Raw genomic sequence first — 21,179 nt, 5'->3', positions numbered from 1 at the left:
TCTTTCCTATTCAGCATCTCTCTGCCCCTACTGATCCTCCTTTGGTTATACTGCACAGTGACTCTTGTCAGAGTTTTTCTTTGGGTGTGACTTTGTAGACAAGGGGCGGGATGTTTTGATTGGGGTAGAAGGAAACTGGTCCTAGTACTGAAGAAAACCTAGAAGTTTGATTTTGGCGTATTGGTTGTTATAAGAGAAATTTTATCTTGTCCATGAATTTGGCCCCTTTAAATTGCCATTATTTCACTGCAAAGATTAGATAATGAAATTGTTCTCATACATATTAGATTAGATTTTACCATAATGACCTTTGAGGTTTATTAAATTTGTATGAGGGATTTTGTTTATTGTAAAATACTAGAAAAATGCCCCCATGTCTTTTTGTAATTTCTTTGTGTGAAGTTAAAGTGCTAGTTTCCAAGAAAGAAAGAAAGAAAGAAAGAAAGAAAGAAAGAAAGAAAGAAAGAAAGAAAGAAAGAAAGAAAGAAAGAGAAGAAAGGAAGAAAGGAAGGAAGAAAGGAAGAAAGAAAGAAAGAAAGAAAGAAGAAAGAAAGAAAGAAAGAAAGAAAAGAAAGAAAGAAAGAAAGAAAAAAAGAAAAAAGAAAGAAAGAAAGAAAGAAAGAAAGAAAAAAGAAAGAAGAAGGAAGGAAGGAAGGAAGGAAGGAAGGAAGGAAGGAAGGAAGGAAGGAAGGAAGGAAGGAAGGAAGGAAGGAATGATGAAATGGCCTATTTCAGAGAAACTTAGGAAAACCTGTATGATGAAGAGTACAGCGAGTAGAAGTAGAACAAGTCATACAATAGCAACGATGTTGTAAAGACCAACAACTTTGAAAGCTGTAAGAACTCTGATCAGTGGTCAGTCAACAACAGTTCCTCATTGAAAAAAATTTTTAAATAAAATAATTAGCCTGGGTGACTTTCTACTTTTAACATTCTGTGAATCTCTGAAGCTTGATAAATTTCTCCTTGGTAGGAAAAGAAGTAGCAGGTCCAAAGCTGTATCGACAGACTGCTGAAGCACCCTGCTAAGGCCAATCTAATCAGACATCAAGTAAGCTAAGATTGGGAGTTAGCAGTATATTTAATATGTTCACGATCCCTGTGCTTGACGTAAACTCTTATAACTGTCTCTGGCTTTACTGATACATGAACTAAGTAACTCATTACTAAGCGTTGTCATAGTCAGACCCAGGTCCTAACCTGAGCTCCACCACTGACTAGTCATATGACTTTGAGCAACTCACTCTCCAGGTTTCTGCCTCCTCATCTGTAAAACAAAGGCATTGCATTCAGTGACCTCTGCTCATGCAGATTCCACATTCTATGAGCATCTATTTCCATATTCCTCTAGTTCATTCATCTAACAAACATCTATGAATGATTTACTCTGTCCAGAGGGTGAGGTTCTAGGGGAGTATTTAGATAAGGTACCATTTCCTGCCCTCCTATAGTTTATGGTCTAGCACTGGTGAGAAATATAAGGTATAATAAGCAATAATTCATGATAGGTGTGTTATAGAGGAGTGTGGAAAAGTGCTATGTAAGGTGGCTTTATGGAGGAGGTGATATCTGAGTTGTATTTTAAAGGATGAGTATGGAGATAGGTAAAGTGGGATGGGAAGACATTCTAGTCATAGGAAACAACACGAACAAAAGCACCCAGATTGGAAGAGGTGAGACATGGTCAGCCGGGCAGTTTGGCTGAAGCAAAGAATGCAGGGAGGGGACTAGCCAAGAGAGTTCAAATCCTGCCTCAGACATTCACTAGCTGTGTGACTCTGGGCAAGTCACTGAATCTCTTTTCAACTCAGTTTCCTCAACTGTAAAATGGAGATAATAACAGCACTTCCTTGCCAGGGTTCTTGAGCATATGAAATGACAAAATATCTCTAAGGAACATTTAGCACAGTGCCTGGCACGTACTAGGCATCATATAAATGCTTCTTCCCTTCCCATTAATGGCGATAAGCCTGGAATGATAGGGTGCCTGTAGAGTGTCATCCCATCTTAAGGAAGTATCTCTAAAAAGTGAAGAAAATAAGAATGTAAACAATATAATATAATGTTTCCACGGTGTGGAGGTGACTGGAACATCAGGGTACAAGATTGGGCAGGCTCTACCATGGTCTTGAAGACTAGACCACCAGAGTACAAGCTTAGGAAGGTCCTAACATCTGGAAAGACTCTGAGTACGGATGGGGCAAGGACGGTTAAGTGGTGCAGTGGATAGAGCACTGGCCTTGGTATCAGGAGAACCTGAATCCAAATTTGGCATCTGATACTTACTAGTTGTGTGGCCATGGGCAAGTCACTGAACCCTGTTTGCCTCAATTTCTTCATCTATAAAATGAGCTAGAGAAGGAAATGGCAAACTGCTCCAGTAGTTTTGCCAAGAAAACCCCTGATGTGATAACAAAGTGTCAGATGTGACTGACACGACTTTAGGCAGCTAGGTGGCTCATTAGATGGAGCACCAGGCCTGAAGTAGGGAGAACCTGAGTTCAAATCTGGCCTCAGACACTTACTAGCTCCATGACCCTGAGCAAGTCACTTAATCCTGTTTGCCTCAGTTTCCTCATCTATAAATGACTTAAAGAAGGAAATGGCAAACCACTCTACTATCTTTGCCAAGAAAACTCCAAATGGAGTCAGAGAGTCAGACATGACTGCACTGACTTAATGACAACAACATCAACAGTGACAAAAAGGGCCTGGCAACACACTACTCTCTGAGAATCAGCCCAGGTGTGGAGAGCTTGTTTCCAGTTGACTGAAGGCAATTAATTTTGTTTTTGGCCACAGCAAATTTCATAGTCTACTAAGCTTATAGGAGGGTGAGAATCTTTACTGAAGGGAATACATACATAAATTGCATGGGAGATTCCTGGGGTATTACAATATGAAAACAATCAGGTTGACTTATAGTCAGAGATGTGCTAGTAAATGTTTAAAAACCAGCTCTCCAAAACAAAATACATGACACATCTTTAATCTGCATTATTAACATTTCCTCCATCACTTTAGGACAATCAATGCAAGAAATCAAGCCGTGATTTGGATCATCTTCCACCATTTGTATTGTTTCACTAAAAATGTGGTCATCATTCTAGCACATCCCTGCTTAGACTTCAAGCCTGTTGGACTCCCAATCTGAAATAAAACTTTTCCCATCATAACAGAGAGGGAAGGACAAGGCAGAAGAGGCTATGGAAAGTCTTACTTCTTCACTCCCTCCGCAATTATCCATAAGGAACATTTTACTTTTCAGTATTCATTCCTTTGGAATGTCAAGTGCTGATAAGAAAATAAATAAGTGGCCTACTCACCCCACCCCCCTTTAAATTATGAGTTGTTTCAAAGAAAATCCATTCCCTATCCCACTGTAGTATAGTTAGGGTTTGAAGCCAAATTATGGAGTGAAAACAGCTTCTATCCTTAAAGTACAGAGTACCTGTACACTCCAAATCACATAGAATGTTAGACACATGGAATACTTAAAGGGACCTTTGAGACTATCTATTCCAACCTCCTCATTTTACCAATGAGGAAATTGATATCTAAGTAGATGAGGTGACTTGCCCACCGAGAGAAATGATTATCAAATAACGAATTATTGGGGAGATTCCTGACCTTTCCAAAATTTACCCCACCTAGATTATTATTATTAATCCAGGTGGAGTTATCCCATCCAACTAGAAAACCTCACTGAGAGTTTAATCTAAGGTGAATTCTGGCCCATTGTGTTCCATTCTGGCAGGTTTGGACAGTTGGGTAAATTCTTTGATTAGATTGCCCAAGGGTGGGTGTGGTTTGGAAGTAAATGACATAATCAAAGTCACATTCCCCCCAGTCCCTTATTGGAATAGGTCCACTTCTCATTATAATATTCATTCTTCTCATTAATTGTTAACCAGTCAGAGTTGATTGCCATCTGTTAGAACCCTACTCTTCCAAGGTATAAGCATCAAGAAGTGACCATGATTCTTCTTTGATGATCAAGAGGACAATGAACACTTTTTGCTAACCACTTAATAGTTGTGGTTGATAAAAGTGGTCATGATTTACCCAGAATTTTATCTCTCAGAATTTGTTTTTATTCACCACACCACAGTCATACAGCTAGTTAGTGGCAAAGGTCAGACTTGAAGTCAGGTCTTAAGATATCAAATCCTCTGCTGTGTTACACCATGATTATAGAGAGAATCACAAGGTTAAAGACTTAAGAGATTGAAGAGACCAGAGAGGTAACTTAGTTGAACCCCAGCTAATTTTACAGAGGAGGAAATTGAGAACAGGATAGGTTAACTGATACTTCTTGTACTTTTAGTTCAAGCTATACTAAAGTTAGATCTTTCTTTATGATCTTTAAAGAAAAACTGAAAACCACACGAGTAATTTATTAAAAATAAAAAATAAATTCTACCACGGTCAAACATGGCAATCTCTAAGAACTCTTTCTTTTCTAACATTCTGTAATTCTTTCTACAAAAGGGAAATAGGTTGGTCAGCCAACCTACCAAGAGGCAGGCCCAGAACATAGAAAAACTCCAGGCAAAGTTCTGGATCAGTGACACAAAGCTCATTTGCAGGCTTTGGAAATCATTTTCCCAGATGGTCAGGAATAATAGGGTATATGGTTCACTTTTCTTCTTTGCTTTGTGTTTCAGCCCTGAAGATACATTGGTAGCCCAGTTTTTCTGAGAACTGATTGAAATTTGAAAGAAGGAGAGGAAATTGAAGACCTCTTATCTCTTGGCCTCCAGCCGTAATCTAGTTCATGTTCATAATGACTAGCTCTGACTGAATTAATTAATGCTCCTTTCTCTGGATTTCTTCAACTCAGACAAACACCATTAAGACTGATCCCCAAAATGAAATACATTAATCCCCTAGAAATAATTTCTTTCAGGATACTGTGTGGTCCTTCCTAGAGTTGGGGAATGGGTTACATGAATGAGGCAATAAATTGCAGTGGCATGGTGGGGAAAAAAAATGTGGTGTCAGAAGACTGTGTTCAAATCTTGGCTCAGCTATCTGGGTGACATTGAATAAACTGTTTATTTTCTTTATAATGACATTTCCTCATGTCTAAAATGAAAGAGTTGGTCTAGAAGAGTCCTTTGCAATAGCCTTTAACCTGTGGTCCATGATCTTCATGTTTTTTTTTAATATCCTGGTAATATTTCATAACTGGTCTTCATTGTATTCCTAGGTATTTTACTTTATAGATTTAAAAATATTATTCCGAGAAGTCCAAAGACTTTACCAGACTGCCAAAGGGGTTCAGAACATAAACAAGGTCAAGAATCACTATTCCATAGCATCTCTAAATTCTCTTGATCTTTGCATTTCTACCAGACTATTGATGCTAGGAAAAGTAAGTATCAAGAACTAGCCTCCTATAATCCCATATAGTGAATGTGGTATTTGATTTGATTACGAATTTAAGTCTAAGACAGTTTCTTTGTTAAATAAGTTGGGACAAAGTGACCTAAGAGAAGATTTCAGAATCTATGAGTTTATGAAATTGACCTGAAGGCTGACACACCATCTTTAGGAAAACTTAAAGAACTTGCCTTTTCACTCAGTTTTTCCCCTAATTTCTAGAAACTTTAGAAGCCCTTTAGCCTTGCTTCAAAAACAAAACAAAATAAAACAAAAAAATCAAAACAGAACAGCAACAAAAAAAGATCAGATTAACTCTAATCCTATTCATAAACATTTTCCCCTGTTTTTAAGTTAAAGGCGATCCCTAGTTCTAGTTCTCTAAAACAATGAAATCACAGGCCTTAAAAAACACTATTAAAATATTTGTATAATCTTTTAATACCTACAAAGTTCTTTATATATATTATCTCCTGTGATCCTCATGAAAATAATTTTGAAGTAGGTGCTGTTATTATCTGCATTTTATAAACAAGGAAATTAAGGTTCACAGAGTCTAGGGTCACATACTCTAGTTTCTAAGGCAATATTCAAATCTAGGTCTTCTAGTCCAGGACTCTATCTACTATGGTGAAAGAAATAAAGCCAATCAGTCTTGTGTAAGTAAAATCTCCTTTGAGATTCACATTGGGAATACCTGCCTTTTTCCCTTCCAAAGGATTAAGAGGGACAATGACATTTGCTAAGTAGCTAAAGATTATTTTAGAAAAACGGGGAGTTCAACTCTCTAAGCTACCCTTCTCCCCACAGTGATGTTGAGTAAAGGACAATAACTTAAGGCCATCTAGGCCTAGCTGTACTTTTGTTTGTAGAAAGGAGTAGAAATCTTTGGTGACTTGTACTTGAACAGGGAGGAATTTCCTTAGGGGGAGGGAGCATGGTATTTGATTTCTCACAAAGGTTCAGTGTCCCTTGTCTGGTCACATCAAAATGTCTTGCCTGGGAGGTACAATGTTGGGGTTTATAACTCACTATCAACAGCTGCTTAATGCTAGATTTTTTTTCTTTTTTAATTTTTTTGGGCGGTGGGGTAGAGAGGAGAAGTTGCTTTAGTTTTAATGTTACAAGGCTGGTATCATCCAGACCATGGTTTTCCATTAGTTGGATACCTCAAGCTCATCCTTGATTGTTATATACCTTGGATAGACACCATTAACAGACAATGATGCCAGCTCAGAATGAAACAGGAAGAGGCATCTGGGCTGTGTTGCATATGTGAGATTGTAGAACTTTAATGACTCCAAACCTCTCACTGAAATGAAGGGCCATCTATTTAATCACAATAGTTAACCTGTGTTAATTTACAGTTTTGAGTAATGAAACATAAAACTAAAATATTTAACAACTGTCCTTTAAAAAAGTACATATCATATACTTTTAAGCTTAATCTGCATTATTAATATTTTCTTTATTACTTAAGTCTAGAAAATCAACAAAATAACAAATCAAGCCCTGATTTGTAGTATTTGCTAATTTCCAAGATGCTGACACTGAATAATTTAACAATTGATTCTCTGAGCTGGTTTGTAATGGCTTCGGCACACCCCTGAAAATAATGAATACTCAAAGGGCAACAGAAAGGCACATGATGAATGTGCACAGGACACAGCACATGAATAAGGAATTACTAAGAAGAACTGTTGTAAAGGATATTTATTATCAAAGAAATGAATAGGGGGCAGCAAGGTGGTACAGTGGATAGCACACTGGCCCTGGAGTCAGAAGGACCTGAGTTCAAATTCAGTCTCAGACACTTACTAGCTGTGTGACCTTGGGCAAATCTCTTAACCCTGACTGCCTCCAAAAAATAATAATATAAATTATATATGTATGTATACATATATACATTTGTGTGTGTGTGTGTGTGTGTGTGTGTACAGAGAGAGAGAGAGAGAGAGTCAAATGGGTAGAGCAAAGGATGACTTAGATAGCCCAATAGCCCATGTACTCCACTGGTATTTTGTCAAGAGAACTGGAAACCATGGAAGGTCCCTTAGCATTTTGGGGGGATCCTCTGTAGCCAAAATCACCCACAGGATGGGCAGACATGGATGAGTAGTGATCTGCATCATGAAGAAGAACATTGACATCAACAAAATCAGATTCATCTGAGTCTGTGAGTAATGTTACGTGACCTATTTAAATTCTCATTTAAAAAAAACTGATTTTCAGAAAGGGGAGGAAAAGGAAGAGGAATGAGAAAAAGGCAGAGACACAGACAAAGAGACACAGAGAAACTGACTCTTGAGACATAATACAGATTGTTGGTAGGCATCATAGGACTCATCCAAGAGATCTTCTCTGTTCTTAAACCAGGAGATCTTAGCCTGGTGTTTGTGAACTTTAAAAAAACAAACAAACAATTTTAATGACTGTATTTCAATATAATTTGTTTCCTTTGTAATCCGATGTAATTTATTTAATTCATTGAAAAACACTCTGAGAAAGGATCCATTCATTGGCTTCATCAGATTGCCACAAAGGTCCATGACACAAAAATAATGAAGAACCTCAGCTTTAAACATTTATTTATTTGTTTATTTAGCCTAAATTCAGAAGATATCTGAAGTAAGCCTTCATAGGAGGGGGAATAGGAGGGGGAGGGAGGCTAGGTTGCATTTGAGTAACTGCAGTGTTTTCAATGATCCCAGGCTGCTTCCACCCACTAAAGCACATCTTTTTTTACACCCACACTCTCCCTTTGATGCTATGGTTCTTGGAATCATCAAAAACTCCAGTCCCAAGAAGAGTCACAATTGCTCATGATTCCAAGGGTGACAGAGATGTGCATGGTGGGTATAAGGAAGTTGCAGCATATTATCTATATTTATGAAATGACAGATTCATTGATGTAGCAGGTATATCAACTAAATTCCAAGGAGGGCAAAAGGATTGAGGAGTCTTTACTAATCCTTAGTTTTGCAGAGATCCATATAAAATGTCTTATCATGCTCTATGTTGGCTTAGATGGGGTGCTTCTAAAATGATGTGACTGATTCCACAGACCACACACTGATTATCTGCCCTCTGCCCTCTACTATACTCTCAGGAATCTAGGACTTTTCTTCATTGTGGCATAGGAAAAAAATGAATGAATGAATGACCATTTATTAAGTGCTTACTTTATTCTAAACACTATGCTAAGCCCTGGGGATACAAACACAAATGTAAAGATGGTCTCTACCCTCAAGGAGTTGACATTTTAATAGGGAAATTGTCATGCATTAGGGGAGTGGTGCCAGGGAGGGGCACTTTGGTCTGGAAAGCTGTGAGAATAGTAGTACCTGAGGCCATTAGAGAACAGATTGACACATTCCACCCATGATCCAAGGCAAAGTTGATTTGATTATGGTTCCCTGGTTATAGAAACTCATATGTTGGTGTTAGGGGTAGGAGGAGGTAGTAAAATTCCATTGCTGAGGCCATGGAAAAAATATTTTTCTTCAATTGTTTCAGTTATGTCTGCCTCTTTGTGTCCCCATCTGGGGTTTTCTTGGAAAAGATACTGTTGTGGTTTTCCATTTCCTTCTCCAGCTCATTTTATAGATGAACTGAGGCAAACACAATTAGATGACTTACCCAGGACCATGCAGCTAATAAATGTCTGAAGTCAGATATGAATTCACAAAGATGAATCTTTCTGAGTCCAGGCCCAGTGCTCTATTAACTGTGCCACCTAGCTGCCCCACATGGAAGAAAGCCAGACAGTAGGGAGTGAAATAAAACATGGTGACTAGGTTTTCCTGAAATAGTCTGAGAAAGGTAGTCACCAGACAATAGGAAAGGAGTACAAGGGCAGAAGTTCCTCTAAGAATTGGTCTCTGATGTGGGTGGCAAGGTGGTGGAGACCTGTCCCTGTCCCTTTTTTTCTGCTCCATCTCCAGCAAAACCTATGGGTTACAGAGATGTGTTATTTAACAACTGACTGGGGGATAGGGGGCGGGAAGGGAATGGGATCAGGCATGCACACCATATACTGTTAAGCTTAATCTACATTATTAACATTTCTCTCCATCATTTTCTTAGGTCCAGACAATCAACAAAACAATGAATCAAGTCCTGATTTGTAACATTTACTAATTCCTACTGTGTAAAAACTCACGCTAAAAATTTAATAATCAGCAAGTATGGCTAGGATTGACTCCAGCTCACCCCTGTCTGTTGAGCAAACGCATCACCTCTTAAGCAGGTGTCTGCAAACAGTGCAGATAAGGGCAATTGATTAGGTTCCAGAAACACACCCCAGAGAAACACATGAGCTTTTTGTGGTGGTGAGTATAGATAGCTCTTCCAGAAGACTCCATCTAGAGGTTCTAACAATCTTAGTAGTGACTACTTTAGATTTAAGGTTTATAGAACATGTCATCTAAATCATTTATAATTGGAGAAATGCAAAATAATAGAATGAAAGTGCCACCTTACACCTATCAGATTAACAAACAGGACAGAAAGGAAAAATGAGAAATGCTGAAGAGGATGTGAAAAAATTGGGACACTAATGCATTGTTGATGGAGTTGTGAACTAGTCCAACCATTCTGGAGAACAATTTGGAACTTTGCCCAAAGGATTGTAAAATTGTGCATACCCTCTGATCTAGCAACATCACTGCTAGGCTTGTATTTCAAAGAGATCAAAGAAAAGAGGAAAGTACCTATTTTTATGGGAGCTCTTTGCGGTGGCAAAGAATTGGAAATTAAGGGGATGCCCATCAACTGGAGAATGGATAAACAAGTAGTGGCATTCATTTGCGATAGAATACTACTGTGCTATTTTTGAAAAATGATGAGCAGGATGAATTCAGAAAAACCTGAGAAAATTTATATGAACTGATGCAAAATGAAGTGAATGGTGCCAAGAGAATACTGTATATAGTAGCAGCAATATTGTAATGATCAACTGTGAAAAACTTAGCTACACTGATCAATATAATGATCCAAGACAATTAATTCCAAAGGACTCTGGATGAAAAATGCTATTTACTTCCAAAGAAAACTGATGAACTTTAAATGCAGATTGAATAATGCCATTTTTTTCTTTCTTCCTTTCTCCTTCCTTCTTTCCTTTCTTTCCTTCCTCCTTCCCTCCTTCCCTTCCTTTCCTTCCTTCTTTCCCTCTTTCCTTCTTTCCTTCCTTCCTTCCTTCCTTCCTTCCTTCCTTCCTTCCTTCCTTCCTTCCTTCCTTCCTCCTTTTTTTCTTTTTGCAATGTCTAATATAGTAATATGTTTTGCATGGGGGAAAAAGTTTATAGAGCATTTCCCTTAAAACAGCCCTGTAAGATCGGTAGTATGAGCATTTTTATACGCATTTTTACAGATGAGGAGGCTGAGACCTAAAGAAGTAAATTTGTCAAGGATCATAGGACTAAGTATATGTTGGGGTTGGGCTACCACCTCAAGTGTTTTAGCACCAAGGCTAGGGCTCTTTCTTCTGTGCTGCAGAACATCTATAAACATCCATTCTACTAAAAGTGGAAGAAGGTTCCCACCAGCCTGCCCTTGTACTGTAGGAGCCTGTTCTCTCCATATGGCCTTCTCCATTGATATAGCATTAAATCTCAAAGAGCTGGAGCTCTGAACGAACCCTTCCCCCCCCCCTTTGGGTTTTAGGAGAACAAAATCAAAAGCAAACACAATGGATTGTTATCAGGATTTTATACCAAATCAAAAGATCCTTCAGCTTCTAGAATAATACAAATCTAGTCCACCATCATATACCGTCTTTTTTTCACATCATTAGTGTTATTGATCATCTGCACATTTGAAAAAAAAAGTTATTTCATCAGGATTGGGATTTTCTACTGAGAAATTTTCTTTCCCAATGCAGAATCACCATCTTTAATAATAACAAAAGCTAACATTCATGTAGCAATTTAAGGTTTTCAAAGTGTCTTACAAATAATATTTCATTTTATCCTCATAACAGCCTGGAGAGATTGATGCTTTTATTATCCTCCTTTTACAAATGAGGAAAACTGAGGTAGGCGGAGGTTAAATAACTTGTTCAGGGTCACACAGCTAGCATGGATTTGAGCTGAAGTCTTCCTGACTTCAGGTCCAGCATTCTATTCACTGAGCCACCTAGTTATCTATAGATAAGCTGCAGTTTAGTTTCAGAGAGTTGCCTGAGGACTCCGGGAGGTTAAAAGTGATTTGACTAGAGTTGTCCAGCTAGCATATGACAGAGGGAAGACTAGAACTCAGATCTTCCTGATTCTAAGATCAGCTCTCTAATCACTTAGCCCCACTGCACCTCTCATCTATACCATATAATGCTGAAGGTCAGAACAATGTTCCTGAGACCCTAAGAGATACTGAATCAATCAATCATCTTCCTGTACAATCCTAAGGCGCACACAAGTGAGGTAGCTAGGTGGCATCATCATACATAGAGCACTGGGCCTGGGGTCAAGAAGACCTGAATTCAAATTTGACCTCCAGTACTTACTAGCTGTGTGACTCTAGGTAAGCCACTTAACCTTTGTTTGCCTCAGTTTTCTGAGCTGTAAAATAGGGGTAACAATAGCACCTACCTCACTGGGTAGTCACGAGAATCAAATGAAATGATCTTTGTAAAGCATTTAGTATAGTTCTTGGCACAGAGTCTTAGACACTTAAATGTTTGTTCCCTTCCCCTTAAAGGCAAAACAGAGACTCAAACCCAGGTCATGGAATTCTAAGTCCAGTATTGTTATTCCATTCCACCACGATATCTTCCAGCCACATGGTAGCAAATATTTCACAGAACTTCAGATTCTTTGAGTTAGAAGGAATTTTGGAAGGCATCAATAAAGTCAAACTCCCACTTGAATGAGAATCCCCTTTATAGTACCACAGAGAAGTGGTCACTCAGGCTCTACATAAAGTTCAATGGAAGTAGGGAAAATGCACTACTTCCTAAGGCTGCTTATTATGTTTGGGGGTAGAGCAAATTCATAGGGAATTTTTCCTGTGTTTGTTGAGTGATTTTAGTCATGTCTGCCTCTTCATGACCCCATTTGGAATTTTCTTGGCACAGAAACTGGAGTGGTTTTCCATTTCCTTCTCCAGATCATTTTACAGATGAGGAAACTGAGGCAAACATGGTTAAGTGACTTTTTCCGAGGTGACACAAAGCTCGTAAGTGAGATCAGAACTCAAGTCCTCTAGACTCCAGACCCAGTGCTCTATCCATTGGGCCACTTAGCTGTCCTGAGTCATTCTTCCAAGCCTAAATCTGCCTGTGTAATTTCCACCCTTTGCTTCTAGTTCTGTTCTCTGGGTCCAAGCAAGAAAAGTTTCATGTGCTTTCCACATCACAGCCCTTCAAATAATGAAATACCATCAGGCTTCGCACTGAATCTCCAAGTTAAATATCTCTTCAAGTGATCTTCTGAAATCTTTTATCATATCCTTACTAAATATTCCCTTCTTTTTTGTCTCAAAGACAGGTTAGAGATGGGAAACTTATAATCATGCCAGGTTCAGGGGAAAGTCAACAGCCTTATGAAAAGAGAGTCTGTATTCCCAGCTCATGTTGTGGGGAGTAGAGGAAACAGCTAGAACAATATGATGGGTGGAGGGAATGCCAGGAGGAGGTGAAAGCAGAGGAAAAGGGAAAACTTTGCAGCTGAGGTTTCTGCCAAGTCCATGGTAGAGATGTCAAGTAGAAAGCAGGAGGGTAGGAGGATACTACGGGTGCTGAATATATAGGGGGAAATGTTGAAACTCCATCTGTTTCAACACTATCATGTGGGGGTGGTGCATAGTGGGAAGAGAATGCTGTTATGCCATGTCTTTCCCAAAGCACCTCTCCTAAACAACTCTCCCTCCTCCTGATCTCTCTGTAACGTAAGTTTAATGCAATCTGGACAGGATGTTCTTAGGGTGGAGACATCCAGGGACAGAGTAAATGTGGCTAGAACATATGGAGGCCTGCACTGTGACTGCTTGAAAGGGTCCCCAATCCACAGTGATGAAATAAGACCAGGCTTAAGGAGGTTTCTGAAATTGCTGAGTGGGAGACTAGAGGAAATCAGAGATGATTTCCTTTTTTTATGGGAATAGTTTGCTCGATTTTTGTCACTGTTTTTGTTCTGTTAGTGAGTACTAGGCCGATACACATACAAAATTACTGTGATCCAAATACAGTGAAAGTAAAGCTGGACAGCTTCAGCACCCTGGTCCCTGCTTGTTCACATCCTTGGTGCTAGCCTAAAGCACCGAGGATCCTTGTTAGACGTTGCATGCATGGGACTCAGATGTGGAGCTAGAAGGAACTTCAGAGGCTGGCTGAGGCAGCCTTGATCATTTTAAAGAGATGAGGAAGGTCAGGCCCAGAGAGGAGTAGTGATTTGCCCAAAGTCACACAGGAAATAAAGAAATAGAACTAAAATTCTAACCCAGGAGATCCCACTCCCACTATACTAAACTGCTTCATGTTTTTTGAATTTGAAAAAAAAATCCATTTATGTAAATATTCTATATTTCAGTATAAGATTAAGGTTTTTTTTTCATAATTCCTTCCTCTAGTTGCTAGGACAGAAGGCTGCATATACCATCAGATACCTAGTCTCCGTCTGGTTGTTTTTTTCTTCACTATTTCCCTTTATTACAAGTGAGGAATCCATGGAGGGGTAGGGGTAGGAGAGGGAGAGGAAATGGACTTGGGATTTCACTGATATATGAACATATTAGAAGTAAATAATATTATGGGCATATATTCTGGTTATGGGCATCCACACCATGCATTTCATAGGAGAAATGCAGGATCAGCAGTCAAGGTGGTATCTCAAGTCCTTTGTCTGCCCCAGGTGAGCTCTCTAAGCTACCTGTTAACTAAAGAGAAGATTGCTGGCCATCCTGCATTGATGGAAGGAGTCTCTTCATCTGGGAGTGCTGTACACCAGTGAAATCCGTTCCCTTTCCTTCTCCCACTTCCACCACTCCGTTGATTCCTCCTTTGTAACAAAGGAAAACAGCCAAGCAAAAACAAAAAAAATCCATTTGTGTAAATATTCTATGTTTCAGTGTAAGATTAAATGTTTTCCCTAACTTAAGTCTCTTCTTTCACAAGAAATACCACCTAGCTGCCTCATTCGGTATGTAGCTTACTTTGTTTATAGTCATTTTCATGCTGTCTCTCCCAGTTGATTGCAACTTCCTTGAGGGCAGAGACTGTCTTTTACCTTTTTGTATCCCTAGAGCTTAGCCAGTTGCCTGTCACAAAGTAAGTACTTAATAAATGTTGACTGATTAATTGATTGATCAAAGTTCCTAATAGGCAAGTACAGGTGTGCTACCCATCACACTGTCCTAACATTTTTATTTCAAACAAAACAAACCAGAAACACAACAAAAACTCTAAGACCTTAATTGAGCAGTTTCTCTCATCTCTTCATATCCTTGTTTCTTTTTTGTTCTCCAGCAATCTATTTCCCTTTCTCCCCCATAATTTTCCCCTGCTTCTGTAATAGAACTGCAGTCTTGTTTGCATAAAATGCAGTAAAGTAGAGTCTGCACATGTAGTTTCACAGGGTTCTGGACATAGCATAGCCAGTCCAACGATCTAGGAGGGAAGAGGGATTAAATGGAAAATGCTTTGGACTTGGAGTCTGGAGATCTGAGTTCAAATTCAAATTCTTTAGCTTCCTTGTGTGATCTTGAATCAATCACTTGTCACTCAGTGCTTCAGACAACTCTCTAAGACTAGAAGTTGCAGATCTGAATCTCTGGAAGGAATTCCCTATACATGCAAAGGAGCACAGTAGATAGAGAGCCAGGCCTGGAGTCAGGAAGTTTTTTGTTGTTCAGTTGTTTTGGTCATGTCTAACTCTTCATGATCCCATTTGGGGTTTTCTTGGCAAAGACACTGGAGTGGTTTGCCATTTCCTTCTCCAGCTTATTTTACAGATGAGGAAATGAAGATCAATAGGGTTAAGTGACTTGCCCAGGGTCACCCAGCTAGTGAATCTCTAAGGTCATATCTGAACTCAGGTGTTCCTAACTCTAGGCCTGGCACTGTGCCACCTCACTGCTGAATTCACTTAACTGCTGCTTGCCTCAGTTTCCTCATCTGTAGAACAGAGATAATTATAGCACTTACCTCACAGGGATGTTGTAAGGATAAAATTAGATCATATCGGTAAAGTGGATTGCAAACTTTAAAGTGCTATCTAAATGCTAGCTGTTGGTTTTATTGTTGTCACCACCACTACTACTACTACTACTGTTGCTGCTATTATTATATATCATTGGAGAATTAATTCCCTATGTTTATAAAATAACAGGTCTGGACCAACCAAAAAATAAAAATCTGAACTCTATCCTGCTGCTATACTCTAGGCTTGAGGCTAACTCTAACATCATTCAACAATCCTCTATTTCTCCATCCTTAACATTCATGCTTCATCAGATTTCCCTCCCCTATTCCTGTACTGAGACCCTAGTCTATTCTTGCTCTGACTCTGATTACCCAGGAGGCTACAACTTAACTTGAGTCCTGTGGTTCCTTGTCTTTCTTTCTTTCTTTCTTTCTTTCTTTCTTTCTTTCTTTCTTTCTTTCTTTCTTTCTTTCTTTCTTTCTTCTTTCTTTCTCTCTTTCTCTCTTTCTTTCTCTCTTTTTTCTGTCTCTCTCTCCCCCTCCCCATCCCCCTTCTCTCTCTCTCTCTCTCTCTCTCTCTCTCTCTCTCTCTCTCTCTCTCTCTCTCTCTCTCTCTCTCTCCCTCCCTCCCTCCTTCTCTCTCTCTCTTTCTTCCTTTCTTTCTTTGGCAGGGGTTGGGATCCAGAGGGAAGACCATGATATCTCCTTTGCCAATATCAACTAGTAATTCATCTGCAACGTAAGACTTGAGAGGATAAACTGTTAGAAGCTGGACTCCAAACCCAGGCTTTTCCAACTACAAATTCTTTCTGACATTCATTCCTTTGGTTACTTGTTGTCGTTTAGTCATGTCTGACTCTTCATGACCCTATTTGGGTTTTCTTGGCAATGATACAGCTCCTTTTACAGATGAGGAAACTGAGGCAAACGGGGTTAAGTGACTCACTCAGCTAGCATATCAAAGGACCACAACTTATACTTTAAACTCATGCCCCCTGGTTTGTTCTTCACTCCACATGTCCTGCTCCTTTGCAGCAAGTGTGTTTATTCTGGTGATTAGAGTTGAAAAGGAATCTAAACCTTAAAACTAAAACCTCACACGATGCCTTCATTTTACAGAGTTCCTCTTTTGTAAACTGAGGTCCAAAGAGTTTATTTATTTATATAATATAATTAATGTAACACATATTACGTATTTATTTATAAATCTTTGTATGTCACAAAAAACCAACACCTATCAGATTTTGTAAAAGGAATAAAAATGATAGCTGCAATTTGCCAAATGGTTTACTAAGCAAGAAGCCTGTGAGATAGTAACCTCAGGTGTGATTATCTCCATTTTATGTTTTAGGAAACTGAGAGTTTGCCACACAGGTTATCATCAGAGATAAGATCCCAGATTGGTCAGATTGCAAGCACAGCTTTCTTCAGAATCACCGCCTTCATCACAAGGGCAAAGGAGAGTAGTTATTTAAAGTTATTCTGTAGTGAATTTGGCATTGGAAGAACTGTGTTCAAATCACAACTCCACTCAGTATATCACCTTCACTTTTCAGGTCTTGGAATTTCTCATCTATAAAATGAGAAAGTTGAACTAGATGATGTCCAAGGTCCCTTCTACCTCTAAGACTTGATCCTAGGACCTGCATCAATGAAGGCAGAAATTTGTATAGTCTTAATGTAATAAGTATATTAGCATAGACACTTTCAACCTCGAAATTAATCCCTATGTGCTTGCGTAAAGCTGTCCACCAGTTTAAGAAAGCAGTGCCACCAACACTAAGTGCAAAAGGCTGCTCTAATTATCTCTGTTATAGAGGTAAAGGTTGATAATGTTAGTTAGTCAGGATGAGAACCAAGAACTCCTTACTCAGTCCGAGTTTAGCTCAGTAATCCACAAGGTTTAATCACTACCTCTTGATCTTTTAAGAAAGGGTACATAAGTGCTATGTAATGCTTTTTTTTGAATTAATAATTTAAATATCAAATAATATTATAATTTTGGATCAAGAGTATCAAAACATATCAGAATATATGTTGAACCTTGATAAATCTCATTTTAAAGATTGGTGAAGTGACTAAGTTTGCCTGGAAATAAACTGATCCATTATTCTATCAATTCATCTAGGACTGACAATTACATCAGCATGGGAACTCCCTTGACTTAAAATCGTACCTTGACACAATTTATCTATAATTTTTCAGTTAAGTTGTCTGAGGTTGGAGAAGTTAGATGACTTATCTTTAGTCACACAGCTAGGGAGTGTCAGAAGGATTCAGGCACAGATCTTTTTGACTTCAAGTCCAGCAACCTATTTGTATCAAGCTGCCGCTTATATTATTTTATCAGTTTAAGTGATTATAATATTGCTGGGAGAGAAGTAATTTAAAAGGCGAAGCTAAACTCTTGGAATGGAACAAACTAACGGATGTCTATTAAGTATTTAACAATTTAAATTATAACATCCATTTAATAATATACTAATATATACAAATGATTTAATAACTTAAAGCACTTAATGTCTATTAGTCATTTATACCCTCATATAATCTTGTACAGACATGGTCAAGGAATTTATGGTTATTGTTAAATTGTGTCAAGATCACATATCATTTTCTATAAGCAGTTAGAGATGGCAACTTTTTAAAAAGCAAAATTAAGGAACAATAAGGAGGGAAAAAAATACATCAACATATCACAGCTTCTTGGGGGCAGATAGGACTATTGGATTAAAATTTCTATAAGTTCAATGCTAAATTCCTGCTTTTGAATAAAATCTGGATACTGCAAACTCATGACATTCCCCATCTGAAGATTGTACTGGCAAATCCCAAGCAAGGCTGGAGGTGTATGTGGCTGCTTTTACCTGAGAAAGTACGCCAGCTAAATAAACAATCGTATCTAGCTACCTAGACAAAAGGCTACTCCAGTAGCCGATGCTATCTAAGAGTGATCATTAATCCTCCTCAGGTCTAGATGGAGGGTCTGCTTATTACAAGCTACCTTTGTGGCCTCTTCTGTTTTAAAGTCAGCCTCAAGAGTGGGATATCCAGCTTCTACTGGATTTCCTCTAGAGAAGGATTTCTTCTGGGCTTTTTTTTTTTTAACGGTATAGCAAACACCACTCACCTTGAGACAACTTCCCTCTCTCAGGAGAGAAAACTTCCCTCTTTAAGGAGAATAACTCCAGTTTGTAAAGGTTTTATGGATACAAAGAACAGTCCCTATTATCTTACTTGATCTTCACAACAACTCTGTAGGGAAGATCATGACACCACCTTTATATAGCACTTTTTTCATACTGATCCAATGAAAGTTAGATTTTACAGAGAACAGCCAGAGGTTTTTAGAGTTTAAAGTTACTCCAGTGGCCCGCTAGTCCAACCTGTAATTGACTAAGAATCCATTTTCCATCATCTGTAACATGCGGTCATTCAGTCTTTGAAGACCTCTAGTGAGAGGGAATCCCACTTTCTCCCATTTAACTTGAATAAGCTCTACTTGTTCACAAGTTTACCCTTACATCAAACCTAAAGGAAAGCAAGGGAACCCCACTCTCCCATTCAATTTTGGGTAAGTTCTATTTGTCAGGAAGTTTTCCTTTATGTGAAACCCAAATGAGGAAGCTGAGATGAAGACAGACTGTGACTTGTCCAAGATCACTCAGCTACTAAATATGAAAGTTGTGATTTACTAAAGGGAGCAGTTTGGTACAGTGTGAAAAAAACTGACTCAAACCTCCCTCTGATACTTTCTAGCTGTGGAACTTTAGGCCTTGGTTTCCTTATCTGTAAGGTGACCTCTGAGGTCCCTTCCAGCTTTGAGATCTGTGTTCTCAAATCCACTAGCTCCCCAACCCAGAGATAATGTTATCTCCCATTTCTACTTCTCCTTCAAAACCCCCTGCTAAAGTCCATGTTGGCATTAGCTCCAAAAAGAGAATGCTAGAGTTTATTATGGCTTTGAGTCAGGCACAAATTACACCTCTGCTCAAGCATCAAATCACCCAGCTGGACCTAAGGATCCTGTCTCCCCTTAGGCACTGACTGGGCCAGCCTCTGAAGCCAAAGAAACTCAAGTTCTCACCTTTCCAGGCAGGAGTGGGGCAGGGCTGCTAGTCCCTTGCACATTTTGACTTCCTGTGTTTTGAGCTCAAACTGTGAACAGGACGGTAGGAGTGTCCGAACTCAACTTCAGCACGGTCTGAGGCTGCCTTTGCCTCCTTTAGGAATATATAGAGGTTCTGTCCCAGCCCTCTGTCAGTGGTCTGGCCAATCAGTAGCTTTGGAGTAAATTGCTGGCTAGGAAGCAGAGTCAGTTGTGCAGACAGAGCTGCTGCTGCTGCTGCTGCTGCTGTTGCTGCTGTTGCTGCTGCTGCTCCAGACAGACGGATCAGGAGATCTGAGCAAAACAGTATTGCTTCATTTGTTAGAGGCAAAGTACTGGTATTCTCTGTTAAAGGGTATCTGTACTCAATTGCCACAGAGCCCTGAAGTTTTTCCTCCACGGTCCAAGCAAAGTATCCCAAAGTCAGTGAGTTACTAACTCCCGATTTCAGTTTCCTGCCTTCTCTCCACACACCCCCCCTTCCTTTGTGGAGCAGGATAACAATTCCTTAAACTGTTAAGGTGAATTTATCACTAAAATCCCTCCTCGGGAAACCAGGCATCCAGTCCTTTTCGGTGATGGCTCCCAGGCTGAGCAAACTCTCCCTAACTTGTCTTTTCACTGCATTCGTCTTTCATCTGGCCGACTCTCATTATCACTCTCTAGTTCATCCCTTTGGGGCTTAGCGTGTCAACTTTCTAATCTTCTAAACGAATCCCTACAATCTCCTAATGGAAAAATGCTAGCAGGGTGTTTAGAAGTCAACATTGTATCTGAAGCTTTCTGGAGTCAAAGCCTAAACAGTATTTCCTAACCCCCAGGTAACTTTAATGACTTAAATGTCAGTCAGAGCAGGAAAAAAAAGTCTTTGGAACAAATAGCCCAAATCAAACCATATAGTCTTACCTGGTTTTGAGGAGGGTTTGGAAAATCTACTGAGTTATCAAGAACAGATTCCTAAATGGAAGCATGGAAGTAAAGACAGCATGCAGAATCTAGACAAAAAAAAAATTCTCCCATAGGGAAAACTGAGGCACAGGCGGGCGTTTGGGCTTCAGACAAGTCTAGAAATGGGTGAGACCTGGGAGTCAGTGCAGTGGTCAAAGCAGAGTCCGGGATCAGGATGGACAGAGATAGCAAGGCAGTGGAAAGGACATTGAGAAGTAGGCAGCATGGCATAGCCCTTGCTACTCAGCAGAGGGCCTGGATTCGAATTCTATCTCCAACTCACTCCCATCACCTGACCTCTCTGGGCCTCAGTTTCCTAATCTGGAAAAAGAAGAGATTGAACTAAATGGATTCTTTTCTCTTCCAACTCTCAATCTATTTTCTTTTAATCCTGTGGCATTATATTAACAAGTTAGTGCCCATTCAGAGGAGTATAACCAGAATGGCAAGAGATCTGGAAACTATGTTGAATAAAGAATTGTTGAAGGATAGCAGGTTATTTAGCCTGGAGAAAAGAAGAGGATATGATAGCTATCTTGAAATATTTGAAGAGACATATGAAAAAGAGAAAACAGGAGAGCATACTACTGTGGAAAACTA

At 39.2% G+C, this 21,179-nt stretch overlaps 1 protein-coding gene across 1 annotated transcript in view; it reads right to left on the bottom strand.

Annotated features, from left to right (window-relative positions):
* Positions 1-19,888, bottom strand: part of RGS5 (regulator of G protein signaling 5) — a 100,509-nt gene extending 80,621 nt beyond the window's left edge. Inside the window, 1 exon segment of the mRNA XM_020988602.2 lies at positions 19,611-19,888. Coding sequence (XP_020844261.1) covers positions 19,611-19,654 — 44 coding nt within the window. The 5' untranslated portion in view covers positions 19,655-19,888.
* Positions 19,889-21,179: the final 1,291 nt, after the last annotated feature.

The sequence above is a fragment of the Phascolarctos cinereus genome, unplaced genomic scaffold (genome assembly GCF_003287225.1).
Source record: "Phascolarctos cinereus isolate Bilbo 61053 unplaced genomic scaffold, phaCin_HiC Scaffold_5;HRSCAF=322, whole genome shotgun sequence".
NCBI lineage: Eukaryota > Metazoa > Chordata > Mammalia > Diprotodontia > Phascolarctidae > Phascolarctos > Phascolarctos cinereus.
The sequence above is the reverse complement of the archived record's forward strand: the minus strand, read 5'-3'. Positions and strand labels throughout refer to the sequence as shown.